The sequence below is a fragment of the Corapipo altera genome, unplaced genomic scaffold, assembly GCF_003945725.1.
Source record: "Corapipo altera isolate COAL_440 unplaced genomic scaffold, ASM394572v1 0, whole genome shotgun sequence".
Lineage (NCBI taxonomy): Eukaryota > Metazoa > Chordata > Aves > Passeriformes > Pipridae > Corapipo > Corapipo altera.
In genome coordinates this window covers 15,281,296-15,299,733 of record NW_020884872.1, presented here as the reverse complement: position 1 = coordinate 15,299,733, position 18,438 = coordinate 15,281,296, and the positions used below count along the sequence as shown (strand labels likewise).

At 35.8% G+C, this 18,438-nt stretch overlaps 1 protein-coding gene across 7 annotated transcripts in view; it reads right to left on the bottom strand.

The window, feature by feature from the left end:
• The window catches only part of ADGRG2 (adhesion G protein-coupled receptor G2), a 64,377-nt gene that overhangs the window by 10,136 nt on the left and 35,803 nt on the right, over positions 1-18,438 (bottom strand). For all 7 annotated transcript variants that reach the window (XM_027639990.1, XM_027639953.1, XM_027640005.1 and 4 more), the window contains 18 exons: positions 17,279-17,346; positions 15,803-15,876; positions 14,777-14,816; positions 14,622-14,656; positions 13,843-13,925; positions 13,137-13,197; positions 12,005-12,696; positions 10,038-10,230; positions 9,545-9,701; positions 7,299-7,448; positions 6,952-7,074; positions 5,790-5,835; positions 5,581-5,684; positions 4,876-5,000; positions 3,852-4,120; positions 2,945-3,044; positions 2,371-2,645; positions 433-534 (listed from right to left, as the gene is read on the bottom strand). In XM_027639990.1, coding sequence (XP_027495791.1) covers positions 433-534; positions 2,371-2,645; positions 2,945-3,044; positions 3,852-4,120; positions 4,876-5,000; positions 5,581-5,684; positions 5,790-5,835; positions 6,952-7,074; positions 7,299-7,448; positions 9,545-9,701; positions 10,038-10,230; positions 12,005-12,696; positions 13,137-13,197; positions 13,843-13,925; positions 14,622-14,656; positions 14,777-14,816; positions 15,803-15,876; positions 17,279-17,346 — 2,697 coding nt within the window. The remainder of the gene's footprint in view (positions 1-432; positions 535-2,370; positions 2,646-2,944; positions 3,045-3,851; positions 4,121-4,875; positions 5,001-5,580; positions 5,685-5,789; positions 5,836-6,951; positions 7,075-7,298; positions 7,449-9,544; positions 9,702-10,037; positions 10,231-12,004; positions 12,697-13,136; positions 13,198-13,842; positions 13,926-14,621; positions 14,657-14,776; positions 14,817-15,802; positions 15,877-17,278; positions 17,347-18,438) is intronic.

Sequence of the window (18,438 nt, the reverse complement as noted above, 5' to 3'; positions counted from 1 at the left end):
CTGTCCCTGCCAATCTGAACCTGGCTTAGGGGCTCCAGGAGGTGTGGTGTGTTATAGTTTTCCCACGCTGTTTGTGTCTGACTGCGGCTTTCCCATGTGGGTTCCAGGGTCTTGTCATGCCACCTCACCTCACCCATCCCTTCCCTGCTCCACATACACACACACACACACACATACCCCCCAAAAGGTGATTCCAACTCAATAATAACTGATCTGGCATCTAACATATGGAAGCATGTAAGAACTGTATCACCTACCACTCTTAAAAACTATAATTTGGGAGGTTTGTTATACCTTGGATAATAAATTAGAACTGCAACTGCAGCAACATGATTGATTTTTTTTTTTGAAGTATTACAAAATACTAGGAATTAACACTGAGTGTAAGTATTCAGAACTAAAACAAACAAACAAACAAAAAATCATATTTACCAGAGTTTTCAGCTAGCCTGAATTTCCCACAACAGAGATATCTTCTCCACTGTTTACGGACGTTCTCCTTTGTTACACAATAGAAGATAAAAATGAAGAACCCTGCAAAGCAATAACATTAGAGAATATTGCAAAATTTGCTTTTACTACTTCTTAATGAACTGTGTTTTGGTTTTCTTTAATTTCTTTTAAATTTCTAATCAAAAGTAATGACATCTTTGGTGAAAAAGTTTACAACTCTAAACACTGCAGAGTACTTATTCCATACATAACTTAGAGGAATCATACACATAAATGCAAAACCAACAAAACTAACAAATCCACAAGGTACGTAAAGTTTCCTTCTATCAAATAAAAAGAGGGAAATTCTGTTGATCCTGAAATTTACTTAACGCTTTTGGAAAAGAATTCAAAGCAATGTCAAACAGAGGGTGTGACACGACACTGTCAGGCTGTGCAGCTTTCAGCACATGGTGTGACACTGTCATATCTTCTATTAGAAGCTAACCTGTTACTAGAAAAATAACTTGTATCTAAAATACTCATCAATGAGACCCCCTTACCACAATTTCAAAGTCAAATATTTTCTAGAAGGGATGGTGCTCATGCCATCTCTTGCCAGTGCCATATTACAGATTCTTTGTCTGCTTCTGTAACTGATTCTACTAAGTGACACAGGGTAGCATCTAACTTCCCCTCCTTAAAAGCCCATCACCATTGTCCATCTGCAATATTTCCCTGAGAACAGACTGGTTAGGTTTACAGTGAATAGAAAATAGCTTGAGATAAATCTAAATGATCAGACTGGTGTAGACACGCATGTACATTATGTTTACACTGCTTTTCGGCAAATTAAATATATAAAATTCCACTGGAAAAGATTACTCACATCTTTCTTTGCTAAAGTATCTTTCTTTGCTAAAGTATCTTTCTTAACTTTGGTTTTTAGGATTAGTTTTTGAACGTAACTAAGTGTTGCTCTTTACCAAATGGTTCTATGCCGCTTTCAAATGTTTTGAAACAGTTTTGAAACACCAGTATAAGCTTAATTCAATTAATACAATTTATGCACCTTTATTTATGCACTTCCAATATCAAAACTTGCCTACCACCTAACTTGATACTGGGTAAACAGGGAACTTAGTTTCATGTAACAGATTATTCTGACCACACAGAATCTAGTCTTGTGTTAGTTCAACGCAATCCTGTGCAAGACCTGGGAAAATGTGGGTCCAGCCCCTCACGTTACCAAAGGGTAAGCTACTCAAAAATCAACACAATAAATAGGGTAGAGGTATATACACTGAACCACAATTTTCATTGCTTTAGTCTCTCTGGGAAATCACCCAGCCAGTCATCTAAGTGCCATTTAAGCAAAAGTTCAGATCCAAACTGCAGCAGAGTAATTCAGGTATACTTAGATAACTGTAGGCACCTACAGTTCTTAAGTACTATAGGCCGTGCTTAAGAGTTAAGCCACCGTTTAGATGTTGCAGCCTTGCCTGTCTCAATGGCCCTTTGCTGAATGTCACACCGCCCCTCTAAGCCTTAGGAGAAGTGGAGAAATGATACAGTTTTCACTAGATTTATTGCATTATAATGTGAACACTTACAGTAACTGAGTATTCACAATTGATCTGTTGACTAGAGAGGTACAGTCACTTCTAGTGATGTCTGGTTTGCATACACTTTTTAAATTACAATATTCATAAATATAAATATACTATACCTATAAATGTTATCTAGCTTTCCTGTACCTTACCATAACAAAACTGCAATATAATATTATGGTAAAGCAGTATAATCTCTAATATAATTATCATGTTCAAGTACATATTAAAGTTAAATTTTTATTGTTGAATCAAGAAAATGACATTTCCAAATATTTTGTTTGTTATATTATACGCAAGTGGCTGTCACATGAAGGATAAAACTTACCTTGCAAAGTGTTGAAAATGGTAAAGAGGTAAGTAAATACCTCATTTACTGTGAAGAAAGCAAATCCCCAAGTAATTCCCAACAAGAATGTAAGGCCAGCAACACTCCTAAGGTCTTGAATACTTGTTTTCCTTTGAGCACCGAGTTGTTTTTTCTTTTTGATACGACAGAGCTGGATCAGCACAACAATGAACATGCTGATATTGATCAGGAATATCAGGCAAAAATATCCCACAGCAGTAATATAGAAGACAATTCTATTTTTAATCCAGCAGCTAGAACAAAAGAACAGTCTGTCAACCATTATCAGAAAGAGAAATTAAGTAAAATAAACAGGAGATAAACATGTCATTTGTTGCACATGCAAATCACTTTTGCCTTTTTAGAAAAGTTCTTCTAGTCAAAGGGTATGCGCCTTCCTACAGGAAATAACCATAAAACACCATATACTGTAGAGCTGTATCATTTCAAAGCACTACCACTGCTTCCTTCCCTTCCCCACCTTTACTTTAAAGAAAACCCAATTCTGTAGGACCTCCTTCCCCCCACCCCAAAGCACTTCCCTTAAACTCACAATTCATCAGGTCCATTTATTGAAACCTTTCCAGTGGTTATAAGTCCATAATTATCCGGTGATATTGCCAACACAATGGACACAACCAATGCTGGTAACCCTGAAATATTATGAGCAAACATAAAAGTGAAAATCCTGACAAAGACAGTATTATGAGGACTTGAAATTATATTTTTCTATGAAATCTACCACTTGTTTATGAAATTCACCTGTTGAATTCTGTTAACTACTAGCTGTCTGAAAGAATCTAAAAACTGCAGCTTTCAAACTGCTCAGGAGAACAACTTGCAAAGAAACAAGAGGAGTTCCTCACATCTAGCTCCAAAACTTTCTGAATAAGCCAACAGATGCCATTAAACTGATTTAAAATATCGATTACCAGATACTTGATTTTCTTTCTTACGTATGTTCTAAGAAAACAATTCCATTCATTTTAGTGCCTTGACTCGAGTTTACTCAAATGGCCAGAGACAACAATCAGGCCCAGGAGCTCTTCATCCTCTATCCAATTAGATCTGTTTTGCTGCTTTTTGTTAGCAACAGTGCTATCCCAGAAATGCAATATATATACTTGTTGGCATTTATTCTTCCAATACAACTCACACCATCTGTCTGGTAAATGGAAATGGAAGTATGCTCATTAAAAATTGTTTCTATCGTATTAGCACAAAGAAAATTCATTATCAATTTGCATTGCAGAAGCCTCAGTTCTGCAGTTGGGAGGCTGTCCATACCTCAGTAAGGTGGAACATACAGGATCAGGTTCACTGATAATGAATACCTGGTCACTGCAAGGTCATAACATTCAATGATTGCTTAATTTTCATTTCTGAACTGTCACATTCACTAATATACTTGGTAAGAGGAATTATCTACTTAGCATACAAAAGGGAAAAAAATTACATACCCCAGCCAACAACACAGAATTTAAGAATGTATTTCCGTACATAGGTATTAAAGACTTTCACAAGGGCCAGATACATGTGGAAAGCTTCCAGGCCCATCCAGGTGAAGGAAACCAGGAGGAAATAGTGAAGAAATACTGCAACTGCAATGCATAGGCCTCGTGTATCATACAGTGCAATCCATGAGTCAAGGAGGAAAACTAAGTTGAGCAGAAGTAATGCAGCACAGAGCTGAATAAGTATTTTGGAGGGGTAGTCTCTCCGGATTTTCCTAAAAAAAAGCAAATCAGTGTCATGACATCAGTTGTCCATGGATCCCTGGCTTATTTCCTCTCTTGCAGTCCTTAGTGCACAAATGCCTAGAAAAAAAATATGTTTTCATTCATATATAATGCTTCATATATTGGATTTATAAATGGAGAGAATAATTTACAAAATATTTCCAAATTAGAGGCCTGTATGGATAAAGTTTTTTAGAAAAAGTTACATAAATACAAATAATAACTAGGAGTCTTTGAGTTTAGTACCATGGTTATTTTTTTTACATGGTATGTTGGACTTCTTGTTACAGTGCTTCCAAAACCCAAAATGTGACTGTTCTTTATCGTTATACTAGATTAGGCTTTTGACTGGGCTTCTAAAGCTTTGATAGAGACAAGTCTTTAGTGACAGAATAATGAGAGAATAAACAAAGAATACAAATGCATTTCAAATGCTATGATTCTGCACTGCTTTCTATATGTTGTATGTTAAACACATTCCTTCACACTTCTATTATGATAATCCATTATAAAATATGTCAGAGTGCTACTTCTTCACTTCTGACTGCATAGAGCTTCATGATAATTCACTTGTTTATAAGACTAACATTCCTGAAGACTGAATCAACACCTTCTTGGTAAACTGGCCAAATCTGTGCATTATTAATGGAGACAGAATCCATAACTGTTGGAAAGGACTTTGCAATGAAGAGTACAATCAATCATAATTGAAGAATAATGGGAGCTTAGTTGAACAGCTACTTACTCAAAAGCTATGTAGGTCACAAGAGTAACAGAAAGAAAAATTGCAGAGAGGCCACAGCCTATGTAGGATATAAAAGTCAGCACCAATTCTTGTGTGGGATTCAAAGGAGTACTTCCATACAAGTTCTAAAACAGAAACAGAATTTAATTTCAGAGAACATGTTTATTAAATGGAAAAAGGTCAAAAAATCCCAAATGCATATTTCCCTCTGCAATTGAAAAAAAAAAAAAAAAAGTAAAACATTCTTTTCATCATGGATTTTATAAAAGGTTAACTGAAAAACAAAAAAGCCAATCTAGTCCTGTAAAGAGAAGGGAGTTGGACTCCATGATCTTTATGAGTCCCTTCCAACTCGAGATATTACTCTATGATTCTGTGATTCTGATTGTGAAAACCCATTTGATTAAAAACTTGGTTTAAATTTGATTGCTCCTAAATTTAATTTCCTAGAACATAAACAACTGCCTAAATGTAAAAGCTGCAGCACTTAGGAATTTTTTTACTCCAGTGGAACTCACAGGTTCCTATTCAACCAGTAGCTGAAGCATGTGTCTAACCAAATATGTACTAACACTGAAGTGAATGAACCCAAGTATTATTTCATAGGTAGTATGTGCTTATTCGGTCCTCATTTGCTTAAGACAGCACCCGCTTAAATGTGTTCTTGAACCAGGGTAAAATTGTATAATTTTTGAAAATAATTACCATCAAAACGGCAAAACTTGTGAGGTGGTTGCATGAACAGACTGTTTCATTTACTCTGCTTTCTTTAACTATGCAACCTTCATGTGACCAGCCTCCATGTCCACCTGTTAAAGAAAGAAGTTTTGTTATTCATAAAAGGTTTTATTTATATTAACATGGGTTAACATAGCTAAAACAACACAGTATCTTGGGTGATCTACAGTACTTACCATTTTTATTAAAGTCCCAAAAAACACATCTAACTGTTGAATTATCCTGTTCAGGAGGTAAAAAGGAAAAAAAATTACAAACTATGAGTTTAGGATCAAATGATTTATGAATTATCTACAAAATGCAGGCAAGAATAAATATTGTATACAGGAAATATGTCTGTTTTACATGAACACAAAATTAATTTAGGTGCATAGAATGGATTAATATTGCAAAGTGCAGGCAAAAATATGCTGAACAAATTTGAAGTCACCATATGGGAACTAGCTCTCATGCTTATGCGAAGATTCTGTTCCTGGTAGAACATTCTGAATGCTCTTTCATTGTCTTCCCACACTACACAAATTCTTGGAATTTCTCATCCTTCTTGATTTTGTAAGTATTGAGGGCATGACCCCACATAAAAGGAAAAACCTTTGCATTTGCAAAAATTTGATCACGTTCTATTACTGTGTTGTTAAATGTTTACATATAGATTTCCCTCCACTCATGGGAATTCTAAAAATAGTAGAAAGAAATTTACTATTCTGCTATAAATACTAATACTTCTATGGTTATGTCTCAAAACTATATGAGTAAACACTACACTAAGCCAGCTCCTGAAAGAAGCATCAAGTGCATTAGTGGAATCCCTACATTTTTCAGTTTATAATAATTTAGTATTTTAAACTCTGTTAAGATTTGGGATAGAAGACTTTAATCCTTGATGCTAATTTAAGAAAGAGATGGTGTGTATGTGTCCTAATACTTCCAGATGACACAACCTTGTGTTTCAGTTCCCCTAAGAAAAAAATTTGTATTATTTTCTGGCCATGCAGAACCTACAGTTGTCATGACTGCAGCATCTTCCAAAGAAACCCAGGGTTTTCCATCTAAGAGTTTTTATTCTTTGTAGAATAAAACAGAAGGGTAAGCAAAAAGGATAAAAGCTGGATGATTGGGTGATAGAACAAAATTGCCTGAAATAATTTGAGAACCAAAATTTATACCAGTAGTAAATAAGCAAAGACGAATGATTTTAACTGTCCGGATGAAGATGAAATGTCCACACTAATAAAGAAAAACCTACTGATATGTATTCTTAGTACCCTTCTTCCTCTACAACAGCTTCAGTGGAGGCAATGAAATTGTACTTTAAGTCTGCCAAAATGTAAATCATACCTGATTAGGCTTGATATTCTGTAAAGTGACAGTAACATTTGCCTTTGAGTTGCGAATTGTGAGATTGGCAACACTTGATGATATAACATTGCTGATTAAAGATGCATTCTTCAAGGACAGATCCTGGAACGACAAAAAAAATCCAGTTTTAAAATCTTAAAGGAAGCAATACTAGAGTACAGCACCCACAAACTGGGTTACTATGCAGAGTAAGCTCTGGACAAAAAACAATTACTTTTTAAATCAGAACTTTTAAAATGTGTTTTGTGTGGAAAAAATCTATTCATATTTTATTTTGCACTAGGCGTGAGTTTGAAACCCTTAGTTACAAAGGACCAAAAAAATACCTGGAACACAGTGGTCTTTTTAAAGAAGTTGAATATAATTCTAGAAGCCAAGTCCAATTCTTCAGTGGGTAAATTTGTCAGCAGTGATGAAGGAAGTGTAATTGATCCAAGATTATTTAAATCATTAATGGCCTGAGCTCCTAGAGAGACCTGAAAAATAAATGCCAGAATTATGCTTCATTTCAGTCTCCAAATAAATAAATTATGACTTATTTTCACTTTAAAATTTCCAAATATGTATCTCTCTAATCATTGTCACAAACTCACTGCTGCTCTCATTACTCTCCTGCTCCAAGGCATAAATAGCATCTACAGGACTGAAAAGAATGCATCCCATTTCAGGTCTGCCTACCATTGAAAATAATCTGGCTTTACCCACTTGCTTACAGGGACAGAACACACCACTGCAGTGGATAGTATTGATTTGAAAAAAGTGAAGAGCAACAACCCAGGTAGGCCTATGTAATTGTGTAGGGAGATCAGCATTTCACAGCGTGGAAGCCCGCAAAGGCAAAGAATTTTTATACCCCATAGGAAGTATGTAAGAATTCAGAAAAAGTGTAAATAGCTATTGTTTGTCAGTAAGTTTTTAAGTACAGTAGAGTAAGTGGAATCTAAGGATGTAAAACCTAACTTTTTGATCATCTGGCAAAAATGACAAAATAACCCCTGGATAAACTATAATTCAGATTTCTGAATTGCTTAGTGATCTAACATTATACAAAAAAGATCTGAACTTTCACCCAGTTTTGCATGCTGTACTTAGAGGCCAGAGAGCTTTGTTTAGTACAAAATCTCTCAGCATTCTCTTGTCGCACATTAGTCACAAATACCATCAACCTCAGAGTTCCTGACAGATATGAAACATCAGTAGAAGTGAAGAAAGAAATTATCTGAGAATTCAGAGAATTGCTGTAATAGGAGTAACAGTGTGAACTCCCCACAGTGCCCTAACAGTGTGATTTAACTCTTCTGTTCGGAGAAGTGGACTTCAAATGCTTGTGATCATGCATCCCCTAAATTTTTTTGAGTATGAGCCCCAGTATATAACTACCCATAAGTTATATGTATGTACTACTGTACTAATATATTACACAAGTTATAAAATATATTAAAAAAATTAAAATGAGATTAAACATTATTTTTAAAAATATATTTTTTTATTATTCATATAAATAACATTTTCTTCCCACACTGCAATGGACTGTTGTGTGCACACCCTGGGGTACTCAAATCCCACTTCACAGATCACTGGTTTAGACAACCACCAAAGATCACTGGTTTAGACAACCACCAAAGAAATCCTAAATCAATTCTACAAAAACATTCCTAGTTTGAAGTAGATGATACTTATTGCAAATATTCTCTATGTCATTGCCAGTGCCATGAAATTTTAAAAAAATCATTACTTAGCAACTATCTGTTGCTGTATTTCAGCAATACCACCTCCTAGTCATCTCACATTCGTGCACTACATATTGCTAAGAAATAGAAAAGAACTCTAAATGTTAACATTTTATACCACTTTCAGTATCACAGAAAAGCACTGTGATCCAGCACTAATTATAGCTCACACTACATTAAGCTATTTCCATCTCTGAGGAGGCAGGATGTGCCAGAATTTGTGCAAAACTTTCCATCTCTTCTTGCTTAAGCCTCCAAGGCTAGTATTGTCCAAACTATTAATTCTTCAACCAGGAAGAAGGTTTTGAATGAGACAAAGTGGATTCAAACTTTCTAAGCACTTCTTTCTTGGTGAGACCAACTAGTCATAAGTGACAAATGTCCCAGTATCATTCATTATTCAAACAACATACATAATAGTTCTTTCCTGGAACTCTCCACAATTAATCTCCTTCTACCAGATGAAGACATCTGGCACTCCTTGACAAATGTCATCACTATCATGGTGGCTGAACGAATGACTCATGATTCCAGGTTTTTGAGGCAAAGTTATTCTGCCAAGCACTCTGTCCATTCTGGTTGCACCCTTTCTAACAGTTTATTAGTTATGCCAATTTCTGCTAAGTCAGTTGCTCTCCTACACCTATTTACACAATAGAAAGGAAAAACTATGGAGGGCTTAAAAAATAAAATATTTTTTCTCTGAAATGAACACAAATAAAAGATCCTGAAACTGTGACATAAACACAGAACAAACTCGCTTTCATATAAATATAAAACCATAAATACTTAAAAATAAATCTTTGACAGTTTGTAAATATTTAGAATTATCAGTGTTTAACCTGGAGATCAGCTGAGTCCTGGACAGCAAAAGACATTTCGTTGGAGCGGATGCTGTTGGTTTTGACAACTGCCAGAGCCAAGGAAGGGGAGACAAATTCAGCAGATGATGCTGAAAGCTTCAATTTCAAGCCAATATAATCCACCAGTTTTATAATTCTGTTAAGAAAAAGTACACTTAGTATTACCAAGCACATACACAGAAAATTCTCAGGCAAGTTGTGGTTATGGAACAACAATCCAAGTGTAGTGTAAAATATAGCTGACTCTGCTCACTTATTATGGAGTCAACACAAAAAGAAATACAGTTTTCCATGGCAATACATTATAGTAGAGCTGATAACCTTAGAATGACAGTCCTTCCATTTTGTAAGTACATTAAAGAACAAGAAATATTCTTTTGGATTATGATTATTAAAAAATGAAACTTGCTGAAGCTAATTTATCAAGACAGTTAATACAACACATCTTTAATCTACTGCCAAAGTGACATACCTTTTAGAAATTCGGGGTGGTAACGGCTGAGAAGCAGTCAGGACACTGCTAACCTCATTAACCATCCTTTCTACATCTTTTGGCTCTACTTTTCCAGCTGCTAAATCATTTTCTATTTTGGACACGATTTGCTCAGCTGTGGTGACACTAATGGTGGTGGATACAGAAGTTGTATTTGTGGTAGGTGTTTTTCCTGTGACAAAAGAAAAGGTGTGCACTTAGTTAAACACTATGTTCAGCAAATGAAATAAGCTTTGAGAAGCAGAAAAGTTAAGTTCTCAGCCTGGAGAAGAGGAGAGTGAGGGGAGACCTCATCGCAGTCTGCAACTTCCCTGTGAGGGAAAGAGGAGGGGCAGACAGTGCTCTCTTTCTTCTCTATGGTGACCAGTGACAGAATCAGAAGGAATGGCCTGAAGTTGTGTCAGGGGACATTTAGGTTGGGTATTCTTCACCCAGAGGGTGGTTGGGCACTGGAACAGGCTCCCCAGGGAAGTGATCACAGCACCAAGCCCGATAGAGTTCAAGAAACATTTGGACAATACTCTCAGACACATGATGTGATTCTTGGGGTGCCCTGTGCAGGGTCAGAAGTTGGACTTAATGATCCTTGTGGGTCCCTTCCAACTCAGCATATTCTGTGATTCTGTGATTAACAAACCTATCACAGCTTGTAAGGTCTCTCAACGAGTTATGTGAGACAGAATCCTTTTTTCTCCCTGTCAGATACTTTGCAGACAGCAATAATTTAAATCTCATAAAAATATAAGGTAAGGTTTCAAATTGCCAGTATTAATTACACATTTTATTGATTGCAAAGATCCTCACATCAGACCATTAGTGATATTAAATAACCTATTATTTTGGATTTTTAGCCACTTGATGCCTGAAAGTAGAATAAAACCAAGATGTCAGAAATTCAAAAAGAAGCTTGTAAAGATGTGTACAATCTTAATATGAAAATACATAGCCACTAAGAATATTCCTAATCAATACTAGTATTTTAAGGATGACCTTAAGACCTCCAAGACCATCAAGTCCAGCATTTTACCAACAGTCACACCCTGTCAACTAAACTGTAGCACCAAGTGCCACGTCTGCTCATTTCTTGAACATTTCCAGGGATGGTGACTCCACCACATCCCTTGGCAGCCCATTCCAATGCTTAACAACCTTTCCTGTGAAGAAATTCTTCCTGATGTCCAACCTGAACATCCCCTGGTGCACCTTGAGGCTATCTCCTCTCATCCTGTTGCTGGTTGCCTGGGAGAAGAGACAGACCCCCAACCTGGCTACACCCTCTTTCAGGTAGTTGTAGAGAGCAATAAGGTCTCTCCTGAGTCTCCTCCAGGTTAAATATCCCCAGCTCCTTCAGCCGCTTCTCATAAGACTTGTGCTCCAGACACTTCACCAGTTTTGTTGCCCTTCTCTGGACACACTCAGGCACTTCAAGCATGTCTTTCTTGAAGTGAGGGGTCCAAAACTGAACACAGGATTCGAGGTGCAGCCTCACCAGTGCCAAGTACAGAGGGAAAATCACTTCCCTGCCTGCCATGCTATTTTTGACACAAGCCAGGATGCCACTGGCCTTCTTGGCCACCTGGGCACACACTGGCTCATGCTGAGTCACTGTTGACCAACACTGCCAGGTCTTTTTCTGCTGGGCAGCGTTCCAGACACTCTTCTCTAAGTCTGGAGTGTTGCATGGAGTTGTTGTGAACCAAGTGCAGGACTCAGCACATGGCCTTGTTGAACTTCATAAAATTTGCTTTGATCCATCAATTTACCCTGTCCAGATCCCTCAGCATAGCCTTCCTACACTCCAGCAGATCAACACTCACATCCAAAGTATTCACAGTAACTGCCAGGTCACCTCACCTATATATAACCTTGTTTAATAAAGTTCAAAAGCAAATCCAGTACATTGCATTAAAATTAAAAAAAAAAAATAATTTACTTGTCATATTTACCTGTGCTCCCATGGCCATCAACAGTAGAATGAGGACGAGAAGCTGAGACAGAATGGTTGACAGGACTAACAGTAGGGGTCAAAGACATTGTGAAAGGAGTAAAGGGAAGAATAGGTACTGTACTAATATTTTTGTTACCAGATATAAGCTGAGTTGTAGCAGGAGGAATTTGTGCAACAGATTTGGTGATAGTCTCAGAGTGGCGAGTTACAATTGGAAGTTTGTGGGGAAGCTCAGAAGAGGAAAGTGCAGAATGTTTAGTGAAACCTACAGAAGGAGAAAGTATTGTAAAAGGCTTGCTAAGGTTTGCAGCATTAGGTTTAATTGAGAAAGCAGCATTAGTGACAGATTTTGTTGCAGGTGTGGAACTAGTGGCAGATTTATTAGAAGCTACAGAAGAAAAAGTTGGCGTGGTAGGTTGAGCAACAGACTCAGAAAAGGAATGTGTAGTGGTAACAATGGTGGAAGACATAGAAGTTTCAGCAAGAGGATTTGTAGTGGGAGATGTGGAGAGTGGTCCAGAAAAAGGAGTTTCTGTGAATGGTGTGATCAGTGGTATAATTGTGGGGCTTTGTTTAGCAGAAAGCATTGTGGAGGAAATAAAGGTATTAGATTTGGGGGATGTCTTTTTAGAGAGAGAAGGAGAATGAGGGAAAGGAACCCATATAGAATGAGGTGGTACTTGTATAGTACTGTAAAAGAAAAAAAAAAGCACAAAAATGCATGTTAATTTTAACATTGTTTCTATTTTAAAGAAAATAAGTTATATATATGAATTATATGGACATACTAATAAGGTATATTTAAAAAACAATCAGCTTGGATGTTTCATGCTCTAACATTTTCAGGGTTCTGACATTCTATTTTGCTGTAGTTGTTAACTAGCAAGTTCCTAAATACTACCACTGCCCTTCCTGCCTGTTCTGAAGGTGACCTGATGTTGAACACAAAAGGAAAAGAAGGGAAAGGGGGGAAAGAGGGAGGAATGGAGAAGGAGCTATACAGGAAAATGACTGTCAGCTCTTTCTTGAGGAGTCCTTCCTGGCTATTACAGTGCAGCATGGAAGATGACTGTAGTAATGTATTAGGAAATTTAGGAAATAAGAAAGTCAAATTTTGTGTTTATACTTACTACATTTGTAATTCTTCAGCAGTCAAGGAACAATACTTTGGTGATGAACAGCAGCACTGATCTGATGTGACAAAGAAGCATTAACCTAGTTTATCCTGAAGCATAACACTTACTAATATTGTTAAGTAAAATATTTAACCCTTTGTATTATGTATGTAAACAACAGTATTTACTGCATAATTTATTTTGATTTTTTCTGAAATTACTTTTGCAAAACAAAAGAAATCTTGACAGTCAGAATATTGCCATACCCCCAGATTTTTGCTCAAAGCCTGACAAGTTCAGATTTCTCTTTTTGTTATTGTAAACAAACAAAAATATAAAGATACAGTTTTTGAAACAGAGACAAATGGTATGAACCACTACTCCATACTATCACAATATCACTAAGAAAACTTGGCTACTTAACAAACCTTTTAATCATCATTTTGGCAACACATTTATGTTCTCAGCTAATTTTACACCCAATCCTTTCAAAAATGTGCTTTATTAAAGTAGTCAGTAATTTCATACCAAATTTTTTAAGAAGTTATTTCTATCACCCACCCACCCAAAAATCAGAAGGCTGCATTTTTATGTATTTATATTGTTCAACAACAAAAATATTTTTGTCTAGAAATAAGTAACAATATTTTCTTTTAGCTACCTGGAAGTCACATGTAAAGACATAAAATTGTGATGAGACTGTGTTTAAAACATGACTTACCAAGCTGGCTTATTTTTGCCTTGTTTGTTAAACTGCTTATATTCTCTCTCTCTGCCAGCTTCATTATGAAATTGCAGTGTATACTATAATGAGAAGAAAAAGCTTCAGACTCAAGAAACAGAGCTGCCTCATCTTTAAAACACGTGAAACTAACATCAAATAATAAGTGAAAGCACATTAGCCCAAATGCTAAAGGTGAAAGCACATTTTTCCTAGGCTCTGTCAGATTTGGGCATATTTGTAATGCAATAAATCACTATGGCAGGCTAATTAGAAGAGTAATACATCAGTTTGTGTCAGCTTATTATCCCTTATCTTTACAGACACTGTTGATTCTTAAAAATGGGATCCTCCCTAATCAATGTTAGCTGTTAAAGAGTTGATAATTTTGTAAAGATAATAATGTAGTCATAAAGATTGCATTGTATTCACAAGTTCTGGAAATCTGGTGCTCCCAGTTGCTACAAGGTTCAGCTAATACTGAGATGCAGAAGAACATGGCATGCAAGCCTGTGCTTCAGCAGAAGATTAATGAAAGCAACACAGTTTGGTTAGAAAAACCTCAACAAACTCTAAAAAGTTTTTTAAAAATCACTATTGCTAGGAGAATAATGAAATCAGAATTTGTTAAGCTACAAATATTTCTTCAGCCTGTTTTTTAAGCTTAAATTCTTAGAAAGATTGTTTTTTCTTCTGTTACAGAGCTATGCATACTGCATATATCACAAGACAATATACTAGCTTTTAAACATTTAATCTTTAAAAATTTAATAACAAACCTCTGGTTTTCTGCACTGCATTCCATAACAGAGGACTGTAACGACAAATGATAACAGACAAAAGTTGTTTTATCAAGAGAAAGCAGGAGTGATACTTTGTCAGAAGTAAGTTGGAAAAAGGTTTTCCGAGCAGTAACAACAATCAGTAGTCTTACCTCACTTACTGCTTGCAAGGTTTTGTTGAACTCTGAAATGCTTTAAAATAAAATGTTACCATTATGGAGGATTTTTAGTTATGTTTCTAAAAAACAATTACAACATTACAATAAAAAAAATAAATTACACAGAAATAAGATATTTTTGCAGTTGATCAGTGATTTTTTAAAGTCATGCCAGTTCTAATACTGTAAAACCACTTTTCAAAGCATTAAACATTTTAAAAGTCGACTACACAAACTTCTGTCATCATATTTTAACATGAACCCATTGTAAAAGTTATTTAAAAGAGAAAAAGATAGATTTTAATGTTGCCTTTTGGCAAGCAAGCATTTGGAACAGAATTCTAAATCTATGCTCAAAGCCATAGAAATAGAACGAGTAAGAAATATGGATTTATTCTACAAACAAGATCTGTTGGCCAATTACATCTTTCTGATTTTCGGGACAAGTTTTGGCAATAGTAGTAAATATTCATTCATTCAAACCCCTCCTTACAAAGATTGTGAAAGAAAAAGCTACACCAAAATAAAAACATAGATATGACTTCAAGAATATTTATTAGAGAACATGCAGTTGTGAAAGTTCTCTTCATAACTTCCTACCAGACAGACCTATCCTGAAATTATACAAACCATTTATTTGTATAAATGGAGAGCAGCAGCCAGACTGGCATTCTCAACAATCCACAACTCATGTTCTCAGGTGGTATTATTATTACTACTACTAGTATTACTAAGATCAGCAGCATATAAACAAGAAGGACTTCAGGCCTTGTTGAGCCCCAAGGAACCAGAAGAATCTAAAAGGAAATCAGTAAGTGTACCATTTTTTTAAAAGAACTCCAGTGGTACATAAACTAAGACTATTCTAACCAATATGAGCTTTATGTTAAAGAGCAGTAACTTACAACTCCTGAAGTTTTTAAAGTGCAGGAATAACACAGTCTGCGCAACACATGGTAGGTCTCACTTCATCTTTTTCAAATATAACAAAGATTTCAATCCTTATTCAAAATTATTTACCTCAATTCTTGGGGGGCAGACGCTGGAATTGCAATTAATTTTCTAACTTGACTGCTGGTGGTTATGTTGTTAATCTGTTAGAAAGAAAGATTCTAAGGGTAAGTACAACCAATAACTTTTAGCCTTAAAAGAAAAATGTGCATTTCACACATTTTAATAGGCTGAAATTACAAATATAAGAAGTGTGTTTCCTCATGAGTACACTGCAACAAATATTTATCATAGCATTGTTGTCACAACTTATGAAAGGAATTGTTGATCTAGTATAGAGCAAAAAATAAGATCTGATTTTTGAAAGATATGGGCAATACAATAGTGACTCCACCATATCTCATATTGGAAAAAGAGGAATTTGGCTTAGTTTGCAACAAAGACAGCTTAGACCAGACACTGAATGAACTTTGTAACTATAAGTGCAACAATGTGACAAGCTCCATAACAGACAGAGGGCAGAATACTGGGAGTAAGAAGTCATGAACTGAAGTGAAAGACATAATAGAACTGAGCAAAATATATATTGTATAGCATTAGGGCCTGGGGATACACTAAGGTTTATCTAAAGACCCTTTACAGATCTGCTTCCTATGCTCTTCTGCTTACCACCATTACTAGTTATTTTAACATTTCATGCAAGCAGCAAACACCTTGAGGAAAAGCATCATCTAACATACATGCTATTGGCTTTACCTAAGAAATAGTATCCTAAAAAAAGAGTTTCAAGAGATGTACACCAATTTTTCTAGTAGCTGTGGGCATCATGTTAATACCCCAGGACAGTTTCAGGGCACTATCACCGCTCAAACACAACGCAGTGTAGGGGTGGCCTTTGCCAGGGGTATATCCCTGCTCAAATTCAGTGCTCCATCTATATGGTCCTTGCTTTCCATGATACTGTCTTCTTAAACCTCTGTTGTCTTGTGTAAGTAGACACACTCATGTCACATAGGCCTACCACAAAATTAATAACTGATTAACCACGTGCCAAAAAGCATAGAAAGATTATGCAAAAGCATAATAAAAAATATGCAAAAAAGCATAAAACTATTTATGAGAGTCTCAACATGCATTATTTCCAGGACGCAATCTAATTTTAATTATGCCCACACTGTTGCCATCTAATGATGCTTGCCTTCTAAAGGCAGGTGCCTAAATTAATCTGCAAAGGAAGATCCTGTATGCCGAAATGTAGATTCTTAATCAGGCAGTTCCTCTGTCCAGATTTCCCACAGCTTCCCCCTCTTTCAGTGGCTATACAAAGAATACAGGAAATTCCTTACTGTAGGAAGTTTACTTAGATGGAATTCTAACATTTAGTTGCAAAGCAGCTGTTTAAGAGAGAATAGATCCATCCGCTGCAAATAGTACCTTGTACTGCAAACACAGTAAGAATCATGTAAAGGTAAGAGTATCTTAAATGTAGACAAAATTTAATTTCAACCTTCTGTACAATAAAGTTTTAAAAGAAAGAATACTTACAATTTCTACACTTAGTGACGTATTACTTTCTTCACTTGCCTTAAGTTTTACCTTGCCCACATAGAACACTAAAACCAAAAGCAAAAAGAGTTAAGAAAATCAATGCTAAAACCCATGATGTAAACTTGAGAATTTAAAAATTTACTGTCTTGTGTTACGATACAAGGGAAATAAGAACTAGCTTCTATATTTTTGCAGTTGTTCTTCCATCTCTTCACTTACTATTTCAACAAATTAGGTAGTCCAATAGCTATTTATTTTCTGTATATTTAATTTTGCTGGCTGTCCCTAAATTCCTTCTAGCAATTCTTTTCCCCAAAACAGAAAAACTGCACTGTACATTACTATTAATGCAACTCCAACTCCCACAGTGAGAATAAAAAGTGTGGATAAAGGCAAAGTGATACTTTAAAAATCACTCCCTTGGGAATTAAAGAACTTTCAGGATACCATAATTCAAACCATCACTCAACAGTCCTTGAGAGCTCATAGGTCAATTTTGGAGACAAAGAGGAACTCCTACAACACTTTCTTCCTGCATCCACACATTAAGTGCAGACTGTAGAGAAAAAACAGTAAACAGGAATGCACATATGACATCACCCAAATCATGTAGGAGTTTACTGTGTCAAACACTAGGGAAAATCTACAGGAAGGGGGGAGCAGATAGTCTAATCTATAAAGCACTCAGCATATGGCTACTTGGCAGAAGTGACTTCATTTTCTTAAGTATGTCTCATAGAAGCTGTTCATCTTTTACTATTTTTTTTTAGTACACACAAAGGGAATATGACTGCCATTTCCATTTCCCTTTCTCTGTTCTGTCACATGAGTCTTTTAAAATAAAAGTAGACTCTTAAAATAATTCTCCTAAACAGTATTTCAACTTCTATTCCTGACAGAGTTAGACTCAGTGTGGCAGACATTAGCATCTACCATAGCATACTAGTTTCTTTTTTTCTCAGGTTTGTAATTCTTATCTGCAATTGTGTGCGATAAGAAAACAAGAATCAGAAATAATAGACTACATGTTCCTGTAAAAGAAAAAAAAAAACACATTTGGTATTTTTAGAAATTATACAAAATCTCTCTAAATGCACAAGAAAAATTATTACAGACCTAGCTTTTACATGGGAATTAAAAGTTGCTTCATTATTCAG